The sequence below is a fragment of the Schistocerca cancellata genome, chromosome 1, assembly GCF_023864275.1.
Source record: "Schistocerca cancellata isolate TAMUIC-IGC-003103 chromosome 1, iqSchCanc2.1, whole genome shotgun sequence".
In the NCBI taxonomy this organism is placed as follows: domain Eukaryota; kingdom Metazoa; phylum Arthropoda; class Insecta; order Orthoptera; family Acrididae; genus Schistocerca; species Schistocerca cancellata.
This window is the reverse complement of record NC_064626.1, coordinates 287195436-287212128: the sequence shown is the minus strand read 5'-3', so window position 1 is coordinate 287212128 and position 16693 is coordinate 287195436. Positions and strand designations below refer to the sequence as shown.

The 16693-nt window shown below is 43.6% G+C and overlaps 1 protein-coding gene across 3 annotated transcripts in view; it reads right to left on the bottom strand.

The window, feature by feature from the left end:
* The window catches only part of LOC126171440 (uncharacterized), a 125597-nt gene that overhangs the window by 54419 nt on the left and 54485 nt on the right, over positions 1-16693 (bottom strand). The window contains exon 2 of one of the 3 annotated variants that reach the window (XM_049920802.1): positions 1945-2072. In XM_049920802.1, the coding sequence (XP_049776759.1) occupies positions 1945-2058 (114 nt within the window). In that variant the 5' untranslated portion in view covers positions 2059-2072. Of the gene's footprint in view, positions 1-1944; positions 2166-16693 lie in introns of those variants that run through there. The other 2 variants (XM_049920800.1, XM_049920799.1) reach the window with 2 other exon arrangements.

The following is a 16693-nucleotide window of genomic DNA, read 5'->3' as shown; positions in this document are numbered from 1 at the left end:
ACGTTTCCGACCGTGACTCCTGGCCCACCCTGTAGTAATGTGAGGCGAGAATGTGTTCGACTGCAGACATGTAACTAAAAATAGAGTTAATTACGTTTTTGGAGTGATAATTAAAACTTTGACTAGTAGTGGCCACTAGTCCTCACACAGCATCGAAATACTAAAGATGCAGCATTGCGATGCAGAACGTGCATAAAAGTATGTCACGCGATGTAGCTGCATCTTTATTGTGAGGTGTTGTTCCGTGCACCTTTTCTCAGTCGCGCCTGTGTGCCAAGCGATGCACAGAAGGGCAACTTGTCCGGCCGCCATTCGCGGGGGAGTTTGCTCTGGGCGCGAGCCAGCCGTCTGGCGGGTGTAAACACGCACCGCAGAAATAAGTCTGATGCGGGCGGGCTATTACCGGAGGGGCCTCTGAAGACTAAGTAGGCGAGCCAGATATTAAGGGAGCGCTGTTTGTTGTCCCAGTTACAGCTCCACGTCAACAGAACGCGTGCGCCTCTGGACGTGGTGACAGCACGTGAGCCACACAGCAGAACAGCGCGCCCAGGGCTAGGTGACGCACTGCAGCACAACATTGACGACAGGACTGGTAGGCTCTTTGCGTCATGCAGGGCTTGCTGTAGAACACCACAATTACACTATACTACACATCCAGTCACATTAATTTGACCAGCTGTCAAAAGGCTGAATAACCAAATTTGTAGTGTTGACTGGTGCTGCGATGCAATGAAAATATCACTTTGTGGAAATACCGGCATTTCGGTCGTACTGGAGGCGTCAGTTAACTAACGTTCAAGGCAAACAGTTTTTTAAACAGTTTATTTTCCGACACAGTCATACTCACTTTCAACAAGAAATTTGCCAGCTTCGGCCCTCTTCACTCCAGTCACTGAGAAAAACCACACTCACTATATTACTGACACGTAATAGAAACAAAAACTTGCAGTCGTCGTTTTTAACTTATTTTAGTAAATGGCAACCAGTTTTGGTGACTCAACGCATCAAATGGCTCTGAGCACTATGGGACTTAACAGCTGAGGTCATCAGTCCCCTAGAACTTAGAACTACTTAAACCTAACTAATCTAAGGACATCACACACATCCATGCCCGAGGCAGGATTCGAACCTGCGACCGTAGGAGTCGCGCGGTTCCGTACTGAAGCGCTTAGAACCGCTCGGCCAAATCTGCTGGCCACTCAACACATCATCTTCAGGCCTTGATGATACTGAGCTGGTGAACTCCGCTTTTATACACAATCCCATCAGTGATCAACTCTACGAACTGCCTTCCGTAGAATATTTTAACAGCGATGTTGTGTCTGCAACAGGTATTCTACGGAAGCCAGTTCATATACGTTGGCCACTGATGGGACTGTGTATAAGAGCGGAGTTCACCCCCTCAGCATCAGCTAAGGTCTGAAGATGGTGTACTGAGTCACCGAAACTGGTTGCTATCTAATAAAATAACATCAAAACGACGGCTGCACCTATGCCATTTTCTTACGTAAGTCAACAGCCCAAGTCCTACGGACCATCGATCACAAGGATGGACGTACTAAAATATCACTGACAGTTGCGGACGTCCTACGTCTAAACAATAAAGTCCGGCAATATGTAAGCCCTAGTATGTACGTCTGTGATCACCACAGTCCTTTGCTAGTCGTGGTCATATTAGAGCTGGTATGCTGTTGTTATCCTCCGACCTTTACACTGATGTACCTAGTCAGTTTCAAGTAAATTGCAACTCGGCTTCTCCCATTGCTATTGGTGAAAGAAATGAGAAGTGAGACAAAAATCTTAGGCTTGCCCCCGGATCGAACCGAGACCTTTCTGTTGGTAGTTTGACACTTTATCAATGAACCGCTGAGCCACTAAAAATGCATGGGTTGTGGCATGAGAAATGTAGTGAGTACAAGAGCTGGACAAGACAGACGTACTCACCGTCTGGCACAGCTTGAGCAGGCCGCTCCAGGAGCGCATGTAGCCAGTGTTGATGAGGATGGCCGACGTGGTCGTCGTGGTCGTGGTCCTCGTGATGGTCACCTGGTGCGACATGGCGGCGGCTGCGGCTGCGTCTGCAACGTGACGGAGGAACGCGCTCACTGAGGAGTTTCTGCTGCTGCTACTCGCCTACTGGTCGCGCCAACGCCTTACTGCAGCGGGCGTGAGTCACGCCACAGCCACAGCCCACAGCCTCGGCTCTGGAGGCGTCATCAGTAGGTGACGCCAGCGTCTGGCGCGCGGCTGCGGCGCGCCGAACAGTGAACCGCTCCCGCTATCTAATCACAACCCTGCACCTCCCCCCTCCTTTTTGTTTTGTTTTCTTACCTTAAGGCGCCAGTGCGATAAAAGGTTTATTTCGACGCAGTGTTTACTTGGTGCGGAGTTCATTTGGTTAAAAAGCCAATGTCGGACACAGCGGGAAGTGTGGTAGGTCCGCTGTTGTTTTCTATCTGCATAAATGATCTTTTGGATAGGGTGGCAATGTGCGACTGTTTGCTGATGATGCTGTGGTGTACGGGAAGGTGTCGTCGTTGAGTGACTGTAGGAGGATACAAGATGACTTGGACAGGATTTGTGATTGGTGTAAAGAATGACAGCTAACTCTAAATATAGATAAATGTAAATTAATGCAGATGAATAGGAAAAAGAATCCTGTAATGTTTGACCACTCCATTGGTAGTGCAGCGCTCGACGCAGTCAAGTCGATTAAATATTTGGGCGTAACATAGCAGAGCGATATGAAGTGGGACATGCATGTAATGGCAGTTGTGGGGAAGGCGGATGGTCGTCTTCTGTTCATTGGTAGAATTTTGGGAAGATGTGGTTCATCTGTAAAGGAGACCGCTTATAAAACACTAATACGACCTATTCTTGAGTACTGCTCGAGCGTTTGGGATCCACATCAGGTCGGATTGAGGGAGGACATAGAAGCAATTCAGAGGCGGGCTGCTAGATTTGTTACTGGTAGGTTTGATCATCACGCGAGTGTTACGGAAATGCTTCAGGAACTCGGGAAAGGAGGCGTTCTTTTCGTTAATCGTTACTGAGTAAATTTAGAGAACCAGCATCTGAGGCTGACTGCAGTACAATTTTACTGCCGCCAACTTACATTTCGCGGAAAGACCACAAAGATAAGATGAGAGAGATTAGGGCTCGTACAGAGGCATATAGGCAGTCATTTTTCCCTCGTTCTGTTTGGGAGTGGAACAGGGAGAGAAGATGCTAGTTGTGGTACGAGGTACCCTCCGCCACGCACCGTATGGTGGATTGCGGAATATTTATGTAGATGTAGATGTAGATCTGAATTTATGTTGATCCATAGTAGATACGGCACACCGGCATGTTTCCAGAAGTTATTTTATTTAGACCACCAGTTTGGGAATCTCATTAATGTCATCTTAAGGCCCTATGCACAACATCTATAGAAAATCAGACACATCGATGCATGAATAACAGAAGCCATCAGTATCTGGATTCCATTAACTTTTTGTGGAGTGTGTACTTCAAAGACTTGACAGCAGTTATAGCTTTTATGTGCCCGATTAAACCGGTCGCGTAATAAGGCCAGTCAATGAAGACGAAAAAAGGTGGAATGTGGGAAATAATTCATGCAATCGCAAATTTTTGTTCAGTGGTAGGAGGGAGTGCCATGAATAAGATACTAGAAATCCTGACCTGTGGTGGAGTGGGGATGCATTTGAAGGTCAATTTGTACGTTTATCTTCAATAACCGCCGGCCAGAGTGGCCTAGCGGTTCTAGGCGCTACAGTCTGGAACCGCGCGACCGCTACGGTCGCAGGTTCGAATCCTGCCTCGGGCATGGATGTGTGTGATGTCCTTAGGTTAGTTAGGTTTCAGTAGTTCTAAGTTCTAGGGGACTGATGACCTCAGAAGTTAAGTCCCATAGTGCTCAGAGCCATCTGGACCATTTTTTCAATAACCCGGAAAGTACGGTCCCTAGCGAAAAAGTATCCCAGTACAAAATTTAACTACATTAAATTTCCAACAAAAGGTTCCTCTTAATGTTTTCTGTAGGACAACAGTAACGAAAGAATATCAAAATCTCGCGCTTGGTTTATTCCTGATATTATATTGCCGGTTGCATAAAACGACATCGGTAGGGGCGGCTGAATCACCTCGTGTACCCTCCTAGTCTTCGGAGATCTCCAGCTTGTTCAGATTTTTAAATATTCACTGGCTTTCGGCAGAAATTCTTCCTGGTATCGTCAACTCTTACGGGAACTACACGTTAAACTGAGATATGTTTATGCTTGGATATTTCCTCTATCAACAAATTCTGTGCGAGATCCCAACACTTAGACTAACTTCAATCGCGCCCGTAAATGACGGTGTGTCCTTGTTCCTGATGTAAGCGGGAAACACTCCTGTCGCGTGGATAATCACCTTAACACAACTGACCCCGTCTTAAATGACCAGTTACCGGAAGCCTCTAATGTGAGTCACCAATTTTGTGTCATTAGAATCCACTTAACGAGCGAAAGCAACACACTGCTTGGCGTTTTCGGACTGAATGAGGAGTGAGAGGCAGGTATATAAGGAGTACTCTAATCAAAACGAGATAGATGAAGAACTATAATAAACAGTTTTTTTTTATTTCGCAAGCAATCGCCACAACTGTTAATACGCTTGTCTCACTGTGACAAGACGGTCAACGCCTCCACGGAAAAATGTCTTCGGTTACCTACGGAACGGTGACTGTACTCAGATGTGCACCTCTTCGTCCGAAGCAAATCGACGGCCTCGAATCTCTTTCTTCAGGGCTCCAAAAATATGGAAATGGTATGACGAGAGGTCGGGACTGTACGGAGGAGGTCTAAGGGCTTCTCACCGAAACTTCTGCAGTGTAGTCGAAACAACCTTGGCAACACGTGGTCTCGCCTCTTAGGCTACCGCAAACATTTTTCCTATGGAGGCACTGAATGTCTTGTCTGACAGTGGGATTAATGTATTACAGTTATGGTGATTCATTTTGAAATAATAAACAGTTTACTTACTTTTCTTCCATCTGTCTCGTTTTTATTTCACTGCCCCTTATACTATACGCTGTATTATCACTGGCTTCCTGAGTGTCTATACTTCAACATTTCAGATCGTTATTCCTGGTTTAATAAGCCACAGCTGCAAAATACTAACACGAATTCTTTACAGACGAATGGAAAAACTAGTAGAAGCCGACCTCGGGGAAGATCAGTTTGGATTCCGTAGAAATACTGGAACACGTGAGGCAATACTGACCTTACGACTTATCTTAGAAGAAAGATTAAGGAAAGGCAAACCTACGTTTCTAGCATTTGTAGACTTAGAGAAAGCTTTTGACAATGTTGACTGGAATACTCTCTTTCAAATTCTAAAGGTGGCAAGGGTAAAATACAGGGAGCGAAAGGCTATTTACAATTTGTACAGAAACCAGATGGCAGTTATAAGAGTCGAGGGACATGAAAGGGAAGCAGTGGTTGGGAAGGGAGTGAGACAGGGTTGTAGCCTCTCCCCGATGTTATTCAATCTGTATATTGAGCAAGCAGTAAAGGAAACAAAAGAAAAATTCGGAGTAGGTATTAAAATCCATGGAGAAGAAGTAAAAACCTTGAGGTTTACCGATGACATTGTAATTCTGTCAGAGACAGCAAAGGACCTGGAAGAGCAGTTGAACGGAATGGACAGTGTCTTGAAAGGAGGATATAAGATGAACATCAACAAAAGCAAAACGAGGATAATGGAATGTAGTCGAATTAAGTCGGGTGGTGCTGAGGGAATTAGATTAGGAAATGAGACACTTAAAGTAGTAAAGGAGTTTTGCTATTTGGGGAGCAAAATAACTGATGACGGTCGAAGTAGAGAGGATATAAAATGTAGACTGGCAATGGCAAGGAAAGCGTTTCTGAAGAAGAGAAATTTGTTAACATCGAGTATAGATTTAAGTGTCAGGAAGTCATTTCTGAAAGTATTTGTATGGAGTGTAGCCATGTATGGAAGTGAAACATGGACGGTAAATAGTTTGGAAAGAAGAGAATAGAAGCCTTCAAAATGTGGTGCTGCAGAAGAATGCTGAAGATTAGATGGGTAGATCACATAACTAATGAGGAAGTATTGAATAGGATTGGGGAGAAGAGAAGTTTGTGGCACAACTTGACCAGAAGAAGGGATCGGTTGGTAGAACATGTTCTGAGGCATCAAGGGATCACCAATTTAATATTGGAGGGCAGCGTGGAGGGTAAAAATCGTAGGGGGAGACCAAGAGATGAATACACTAAGCAGATTCAGAAGGATGTAGGTTGCAGTAGGTACTGGGAGATGAAGAAGCTTGCACAGGATAGAGTAGCATGGAGAGCTGCATCAAACCAGTCTCAGGACTGAAGACCACAACAACAACATTCCTGGTTAGGCTACAAAACATGAAGATGTCATTTACCGGAAGACTGCTTTGGATGAAACAGTTCCGTACTCTGCAAGGCCATGTTGCGGGTGGTATGCCTTCACGTACCACTTAGCCAAAGTGTTATATGGGGGACGACAATTTGACGTGAACTCTGAACCATGGTGCAAGTTGGCATTTTTCACAAATACAGATCACCGTCAGTGCGATGTGTGACCAAAAATTATCCTAACACCGACTGAGGCTTTGCAATCCCTCTTAACCGCCGAGGCACACACACCAATTGTAAGTAGGCTGTTTAGGTTTTTATGTTGGTAACGTCACCTAGCGCTCTGTATGAAAATCACTGGCTGTGCTGTGTGCTGTCTGTGGCTGGTGGGCATTGCTGAAATAGTCGCTATTGTAGTGTTGGGCAGCGTGTAGCGTTGCGCAGTTGGAGGTGAGCCGCCAGCAGTGGTGGATGTGGGGGGAGAGATGGCGCAGTTTTGAGAGCGGATGATCTGGACGTGTGTCCATCAGAGACAGTAAATTTGTAAGACTGGATGTCATGAACTGATATATATATATATATATATATATATATATATATATATATATGTGTGTGTGTGTGTGTGTGTGTGTGTGTGTATATATATGTATATACAGGGTGTTTCAAAAATGACCGGTATATTTGAAACGGCAATAAAAACTAAACGAGCAGCGATAGAAATACACCGTTTGTTGCAATATGCTTGGGACAACAGTACATTTTCAGGCAGACAAACTTTCGAAATTACAGTAGTTACAATTGTCAACAACAGATGGCGCTGCGGTCTGGGAAACTCTATAGTACGATATTTTCCACATATCCACCATGCGTAGCAATAATATGGCGTAGTCTCTGAATGAAATTACCCGAAACCTTTGACAACGTATCTGACGGAATGGCTTCACATGCAGATGAGATGTACTGCTTCAGATGTTCAATTGTTTCTGGATTTTGGCGGTACACCTGGTCGGACCACAGAAAGAAGTCACAGGGGTTCATGTCTGGCGAATATGGAGGCCAATCCACGCCGCCTCCTGTATGTTTCGGACTACTGTAATTTTGAAAGTTTGTCCGCCTGAAAATGTACTGTTGTCCCAAGCATATTGCAACAAACGGTGTATTTCTATCGCTGCTCGTTTAGTTTTTATTGCCGTTTCAAATATACCGGTCATTTTTGAAACACCCTGTATATATATATATATATATATATATATATATATATATAATGACTTTTGAACACTATTAAGGTAAATACATTGTTTGTTCTTTATCAAAATCTTTCATTTGCTAACTATGCCTATCAGTAGTTAGTGACTTCAGTAGTTAGAATCTTTTATTTAGCTGGCAGTACTGGCGCTCGCCGTATTGCAGTAGTTCCAGTAACGAAGATTTTTGTGAGGTAAGTGATTCATGAAAGGTATAGGTTATTGTTAGTCAGGGCCATTTTTATGTAGGGATTGTTGAAAGTCAGATTGCGTTGCGCAAAAAATATTGTGTGTCAGTTTAGTGATGGTCAGAGAAATGTCTGTACGTTCAGTTTTGCTCAGCTGTTTTAAAATTAAATAACGTAAGGGGTTTACCGGCACAGTAATTCACTGATTTTTCTAAGGGGACGTTTCACAATGTATGCACAGCTTTGCCGCAGACAGACAATTCTACGTTTACAAACAGCAAACCGTTGCACAATACGTTAAAGAGACATTTTTTCGAGGAAATGTGACTGTCTGATTGTAGACCGCTTAATATCTCTAATCGTGTTCGCAAAATCTCTAAGCGAGATAAAATCTACACAGTGGCAAAGCCGCACACTTTTCCTCTAATACAGGTTTATAAAAATTATCCAACAAGGTTACGCGAAAACAACGTCGCTTTCTTCCAAATATTCCAAGTTTCCTGTTCTCAGTTACAATTTCGTATGAGCTTTACGATCATATAGCGTCCTTCTGAATTCAATGGTTGTTGTCATGCTTGCTGGATAAGATCTCCAAAAACTTGAACAACACTCTATAACTGATCGCATTTGTGTCTCGTAGCGAATTTCATGTTACTAGCACCAACTATGGTCTTCTTCCATATCCGATACATCTATTACTCATACAAGCTCGGCCCTGATTGTAATTCCGTATCAAATCTTTACCTAGAGTGATTTTAGTCTTCATTCATTTTCTCAGTTTTTGCGTGCGTAACAGTTTACAACCACAGACTGCGAAATCTTGTGTAGTTGTTTCAGGAAGATGCCGGCAGCATTAGACAGCCGTCCTTCGGGCCTGGTACGGCTGTAATTGTGGTGGTGGTGGTGCTGCTGCTGCTGGTGCTGCAGAAGATTCCAAGCGGATATTCGCTTCTCTGTAGTCAGGGTGTTCCGCTGACGTACGCGACACGACTTGTGATTAACGCGTTTGGAACGTGCAGCTGAAGAGCAAGGCATCCAGTGGCCACTTCATTCAACTTGAAACGAAAATTAAATACAGTCCCTTATACCTGCAAAATCACATTTCGGCATTGAGGAATATACACGTTTCGTTACTTAGAATATATTTTGTATCTCTCCGTGTATTCATCGTTTTTGGCTGTTTAACAATATGAGACTGCAATCAACAGTTCACATCTCTACGCAATATTTCGACTACCGTCGCTCGACGATTTATCTATTGAAACTAAAGATCAGGCAGCTTCTTTCTAAGATCTCTTATGAGGTATTGGGGGGTTCAGTTCCACGATTTTATCTCGTTAACAGTTAATGGAAACCCATAAACTTCATCGTTTCTTAGCGAAGTCTTCGGCGCGAGCGGGAAAGATAGTGTGATCTGGTCCGGAGATGCAGACAATCTTCGGCGTTTTGAGAGAACTGGGGGTCGTCAGCTCTGGCCGATTTCTTTTCTTAATTGACCAACTTGTGGTCCAGCCTCGTAGGCAACCGCAGAAATTTTTCTATGGAGGTTCAAATGGCTCTGAGCACTATGGGACTTAACTGCTGAGGTCATCAGTCCCCTAGAACTTAGAACTACTTAAACATAACTAACCTAAGGACATCACACACATCCATGCCCGAGGCAGGATTCGAACCTGCGACCGCAGCGGTCTCGCGGTTCTAGGCGCCACTCCGGCCGGCTTCTATGAATGCACTGACCGTCTTCCGCCCTAGTGATAATCATCAGATAAGCATCAGCTCGATAAGTAGTAGATTCCCCATATCTCGTATTGGCAAACTCAGAAATGTGAAGTGTCTTATATACAAGAACATCTCTTTCATTAAAACTCTCAAGCCCAGCCGCTGATAGAGATATGCTCCTCACCACAGCAACAGTAATCCACCCGTTACCATGACCACCTGCAACTGTATGAAATACACCAAAAGAAAACTCACAACTTGCAACCTACAACCTTCCTTGAACGAGATCACGAACTAATTCACCTTCTTCTCCAGAAGGAACAGTACACCTTCTGTAATGACATGAATGGCGACAGGACGCTGAAATCGACCCCACATTCCTTTACTCGCAGCCGGTCACGTACTGAAGAAAAAAAAGTTTCAGTCTGGCACAACAATGGCCCTAATTTTCCACCCTTCGTTAGGACCCTGCAGGCAGCCTTGAGGAAACAGTAGCTTACGTACAGCGGATGTTTTCTTTTAAGATGCACTTCATTTTTAAACCTTTGTTTCTGAATTATGTGCACAAGTGAGACACAACGCATGCAGCGCACCAGTCAACTCTTTCTTAATTTTTGTTCTGCTTCTGTAACTTCTGTGCGCCTTATCAATTGTTTATTGTTTTGTTTTGGATGCAAAAAAAGCTACGACTTCTTTGACCTCACTGATGTAACTATAGGCGTAAGAGCATCAGCTGCAAGAAATCACTGCAGCTGCATCTATATTCCGAAGGCCTTACGATGTGTGGTGGAGGGTATATCTGATACCACTATACTTTTCTCCAATTCATGTTCTGTTCACGAATAGCGCTGGGAAGAGCAACTGTCAATAAATCTCCGTGTGAGCTCCGATTTCTCCGATTTGCTCGTCGTGGCCATTCGGGATACATCCATTAACAGGAAGTAAAGTTGTCCGACTATGCTTCAAATGATGCTCTCGGAATCTCAAAAAAAATCCCTCCGTGATACACAACGCCTCTACATCTACATCTAGGTCTACATTACTCCGCAATTCACATTTAAGTGCTTGGAAGAGGGTTCATCGAACCACCTTCACACTGTTTTTCTATGGTTCCACTATAGAATAGTAAGCAGGAAAAACTAAACATAAACCTTTCCGTGCGAGTTATGTTTTTACTGATAGTCGTTTTTCGTTATGTAAGTGGGAGTAAACAAAATATTTTCGCATTCAAAGAAGAAAGCTGCAATGAAAAAGTCTTTGTTTTAACGATTGCCACCCTCAACTCGCGTATCGTGCTCACCCCTTTTGCTCGATAATGCAAAACGATGTGGCCTTCTCTAAACTTTTTGGATGTCCCCGTCAATTATACCAGGTAAAGAACCTATACCATGCAGCAGTACTCCAGAAGAGGACGGATAAGAGTTGTGTAAGCAGTATCTTTCGTATACTTGTTCCATTCTGCCAGTAAAGCGCAGTCTTTTGTTCGACTTCCCCGCAAATTTTCTGTTTCATGGTTCCAGTTTAAATTATTCGTAATTGCAATCTCTACATATCCATTTGAATAGATAATCTATAAATTTATGATTTATCGTGTAATCGAAATTTAAAGGATTCCTTTTCATAGTCATTTGGCTGGTCTTATGTTAGTTTTGTTTAGAATCAATTGCCACTTTTCACGCCATATAACAGCTTTGTTTAAATCATGTTGCAATTCATTTTGATCTCTCTGCAGACAGTCTAAGAGGGCTCTTCATATTGTTTCCCAAATCTCTTATATATATATAAGAAACATCAGAGGGCTTATATATATATAAGAAACATCAGAGGGCGTGTAACACTTCCTTGGGGAAGGCCAGATATCTCTTCTGTTTCACTCGATGGCTTTCCGACAGTTACTTATAACTTCGACGTTTCTGACAGGAAATCAAACATCCCGTCACACGACTCCGACGATATTCCATAGCCATGTGATTTGATTAAAAGCCCTTTGTGTGGAACAGCTTCAAAAGCCCTCTGAAAATCTAGAAATATGGGTTCCATCGTAGCGACTGCCATTGGAGTTTGTTGATCATCTCCATAACGCTCTCTTAAGGGTCCCAGATTGGTGAGCTACTCAAGAAACGGTCGAGCAAGTGTTTTCTAAGCCACTTCTTTCATTGTTGAATTTTACTTCCTTCACATTCTTTCTATTAATCCCAACTTGGTATCTGCCTTTCCTGCAGATAGTTTTATATGGTCAGTCTAGGTTGCTGGGATCGGTTATTCCTGGATAATTTAAGGTTGTTACCGTTTCCAATGCTTTTCCATCAAAAACGCATCTGAAGCAACAATGGAGTTCTTCGCTTATTTCTGCGCAATGCATTGAATTTATTTAAGTTCAGGGTCCGTCCCTGTACCAGTCATCAAGTCTCCCAGGTCTTATGCAATAGTGATATGGACAACAGTATCGTTTGTGAATAGTCTCTTGGAACTTTTGATGTTTTCCACTAGGCCATTTGCGTATTTTTTAACAATAAATGCACCATAGCACTCTCTTCGGGTACTCCCGAAATTCCTTTACTTATCGCACCCAAACGTGAACAACGACAACTAAAAAATGCAATACCCGAGAATAGTCGGCCTAAGGAATTCTATTCAACTTACGTTGAAATGGTATCAGCTTCTTTTAATTTCAGATTACTATTTTTGGCCGTAAATTCAATTACATTTTATACAAAGGTAATATGGTCGTGTAGTTCTGATCTCTTCCTCAAGTATTGCATTCTTGAGTCGTATCACTGTTCTTGCCGTGTTGCGATCTGTCGATTTCGTCCCATTAGAAAGAACTCGTTGAGTTCTGCAGTCCAGACACAAAACTGGTCAGATACTGGGTGAGGTCGCACTATGTTTCCGAAACGACGACGCGAAACTCTATCGAATCCCTTCCGGAAGTCAAGAAATGCTGAATCAGCCGAGCGCCTTTGTCTACAGTGCCCTGCATTTCATAAACGAACTGGGCGAGCTGTATTTCGCAAGGCCTGTTTACGGAAGCCATGTTGATTTTTATACAGGGGATTCTCGTTTCCCAATGACATCAGTGACGTAGGTCTGTAATTATGTGGATCGATCCGGCGGTCCTTCTTGAGATACAGGATATTCCCGATGCATGCTGGATGCGAAAAGCGTGGCGAACACACCACATAATCGTCTGGACGCACACACACACACACACACACACACACACACACACACTCACACACACACACGAGCACTTGCGCGTTATTCAGGAATGGGGCCTACTTTACGAGTGCAAACTGTCCGAGTGATCATGTCAAACAGTGGAAATTAAAATGCTATTGCTGGAAGACCTCACCAGCAAACGTTTTCAGTGTGCATTTGGGCACAAATGATTAGTAAATGTCTTCTAGGACCTTTACTTCCTACCAGTGACATGCCTTCAGTTTCAGAATACAACACTTACGGAAGAGCTGTTGTACAGTAGCCCTTACTGTTTCTGACTCTGATTGTTATTATTTATGTTGTGTCGATGTGCGATCAAAGTTAATTTTATTGACCACTTTGGGGAACAGGACCAATTGCATGAGCAACGCGATCGTGACTTGTAATGCTCTATTGGTTCTTTTTTCTTTCTTTCTTTGTGATGTGTCAAGACTGTTGTGCATGTTCCTGCAAATGCCACCAGGCTGTGATGAAGGGCGCCTACACAGAAGTTTGCAGGACGGGGTGAGGGTGGGGGTCCTAAACCTTGGGTATGAAGTATTTTTAATATTTTGGAAGAGGCCGCCCTAGCATGGGCTCCCTTGGCTGAGGTGATAATCTGACTCAAAAACTAAGTTCATGACATGAAACAGATGCCTTTGGACCAAAATGCCAGATGCATAATGCGGCTCATGGTTTTCTGCTTGGACACATGTCACAACTTTGTAGAAACGTGATTTTAATAAAATTTAATTTGTCTATAGCTTTATTTTTTCCCCAACACCTACGGTCTTTAAACATAGGCAAAATCTTGACCCATTTTCAAGGACATTCCCTGATGATTTTAGTATGAGGTACACATGATCTGATGGATCGCTACAAAGTAATGATATGGTTGTGATTCATTCGGTTTCTGATGCTAATTACTCTTCCTTCTGTGAAAAAACCTCAGCAACAGTGGAAAAGCTTGTAACGTGCAATCGTTGTAACATAGAAGGATCCGGGTTGTCGTATGCGCCTATGTAACAGATGCAGAAGCGATGTTACGTGCTTGGAGAAGCTGCGGGTACAGCTCAACAGGGCGTCGTTTTGCCGCTATTCCCTTCTTTCCGTGAATCCATAGAGGAAGTGCATATCGGCCCATTCTTCATCGCTAAACCTATCCATACTGCTGCGCAGCATACTGCCGGAAAAATAAACCCTAGACGGAATGGCAGTGGAAAGTAGGGGCTAGAAATCAAACGAAATGCAATTACTCTATATTGGGCCACTGGAGGCAATGGATCTGTTGTACCAAAATACTCAGAAAATATCACTGAACCACTTCCGGAATGTTGTCACTGGAATTCTGGTTCAGACAGACGGGGAGAAAGAGAGAGAGAGAGAGAGAGAGAGAGAGAGACATAGACAGAGAGAGACCTTTGTTATGAATTTTCTACATCGCTCCCGTAGCAGATGGAATGCTGTGTGGTGGGGATATCACCCGTTCTCTCACAGTCAATAGCTCGGGTGTTCGCAGATTGAGTAGAAGAATGTTTTCCTTGTATTTTAATGCAAAAGCGTATTACCACCAGGATCAACTTCACTGCTGGTAACTAAATAATACGGAACAGTGGCGCATTCTTCTCTGTCTGCCTACTGTGTTGTCTTATCGGACATTTCGATTACGTCAATTTCTTTTTAAGTGCCGAGCTTCTACTGATATCTCAATAGCGAGGAGCGTCAATGTTCTGTGACATAGAAAACGTTCGTTCTTCAACGCCATTCTTTCACAAAAAATACGGTTTCATATCCTTCCCGATTATCCTATCAGCCTATCCAAATTAGTGTCCAAATTACTACCACGAGGTGATATAGCCTCAAATCTTCTAATGGATAAACTGGTATTAGCAATCTACTTTCACATCATTTCCAACTGGGATACCCGTTGATCTTGTGCCAATATGCACTTCTGAAGAAAAACAGCTCGCCTATTTCGGATATAGAATGATATGGGCAACTCTCCCCTGAAAACTGAACACTATTCTTCAATAAAAATAACTATAATTGACAGTTGAGTGAACCGATTACTGGTGGCGAGTCATTATTCAACAAATACTCTATTGGAGAGTTTATTCGTGTGCTGTATCACTTTTTCTGTGCCTGCGTGTACATAAACTTTGCAAATCACTACATAGAACGTGCGAAGTTTTCCTGCGACCAGACGTTAAGGGCTCTTCCCGTTCATTCACTTTTTACGAGCATCTATACAGTCTAATTTTATCTACATTCTCCCTGTGAGAGACGCACGCAGGGGAGGTAGCCAGGGAAACTGTCCATCGCACCACCCTCGGATTTAGTGGTCAAATGGTCCAATGGATATCCCGTCAAAAACTGAAGACAGATCAAGCACGAAACCAGGAAGAAAGTGTACTAAATTGTGAAAAAAGAAGCAAAATAGAAACAGTGAAGGGTTCAAACTCAGACGGGCAACGTCGAGCGAATTGCAAGAATCACGGAGTCGTGCTTGTGTGGCCACGGTGTTGGACTACAAAGCAGGAGATCCGTGTTCAAATGTCCCTCGTTCCACATTTTTTTTTTCACGAAGTCCTGAACTTTCCGTCCGGTCATTGACATTTATGTTCTCCTTCTGTAGTCCTGACAATTGTCATACTATAAACTGGTTATAGGACACGGGGGACATTTGAATACGGATCTTCCCCCTTGCGGTCCAACACTCTTACCACACACACAACCACGACGCCCTGTCTATTCGAATTCGCTAGATGGCCATCTTGATCTTGTTTTGCATTTCAGTACACCTTCTTCTTGTTTTCATGCTTGATCTGTGTTCAATTCAAAATGGTTGAAATGGCTCTAAGCACTATGGGACATAACATATGAGGTCATCAGTCCCCTAGACTTAGAACTACTTAAACCTACCTAACCTAAGGACATCACACAGATCCTTGCCCGTCGCAGCATTCGAACCTGCGACCGTAGCAGCAGCGCGGCTCCGGACTGAAGTGCCTAGAACCGCTCGGCCACAGCGGCCGGCTCTGTTCAGTTTTTGACAAGCTAACCACTGGGCCATCTTACCACTAAGTCTGACGGGGGTGCGATGCGGAGTTTGCCTTGTAAGAAACGTTCGTGACTTATTTCCGAAGGAATTTTCTACGCAGTTTTTCTCGAAACATTTGGGGTTTTCCTTCGAGTGCGTGCCAACACGCACCACCTAGAAGTCAAACAAGCTCATGGCGGTCTGCGACACCGTTTTCTACGTACATTCGACGTACCTAGCCAGCCATTTCACACTTGGTATGAATTCTATGTGGTTGAGGAGTATTCCCGAAAATTAGAATAAGAAAAACTAGGTTTTTCCCAGAGTGTCTCACCACCGACTCGAAGGCTGTCATTTTATTTTTACTCACTACTGGTACCAGAAAACATTTGGTACCAGAAAACATCTGTTGCCAGAAAACATCTGGTACCAGAAAACATTTACCGTTTAGCTTGGCAGCAGTTTAATGGATACAAAACCTCTAAAAGCGGCATAAAAAGCTGGTTCTCTATCAATATCTTACTTCGTGCAGATTCTTAGGCTCGTTCGCTGATGTACATACTAACCGTTCTCGTCACAAAGATGGCTGGCTCATTACCAGTCGACATGTCCTCGTGGAAGTGTAACCGTTAGTATGGTACAGTAGAGCTGCGAACAGATGCTGTGCAGATTCCACTGCTCAGCTGCTTACCGCTGTTAGTAGTTCGCAGTGCATTGCAAAGCTAGCACCGTGTCGCGGGTAATACTACTAAGACCTGGTAAATATCTAGTCAAACAGTCTGCTTTCGCCGAGTCTTGCACGTCTTCCAGTCTAGCGGGAACAACTCCTACCCACTACATTTCGGTCTGTTTAAGCTCCATAAGTCATTTTGTGCAACGGCTCTTGCATAGCGACAACGATTATTTGATTACTGA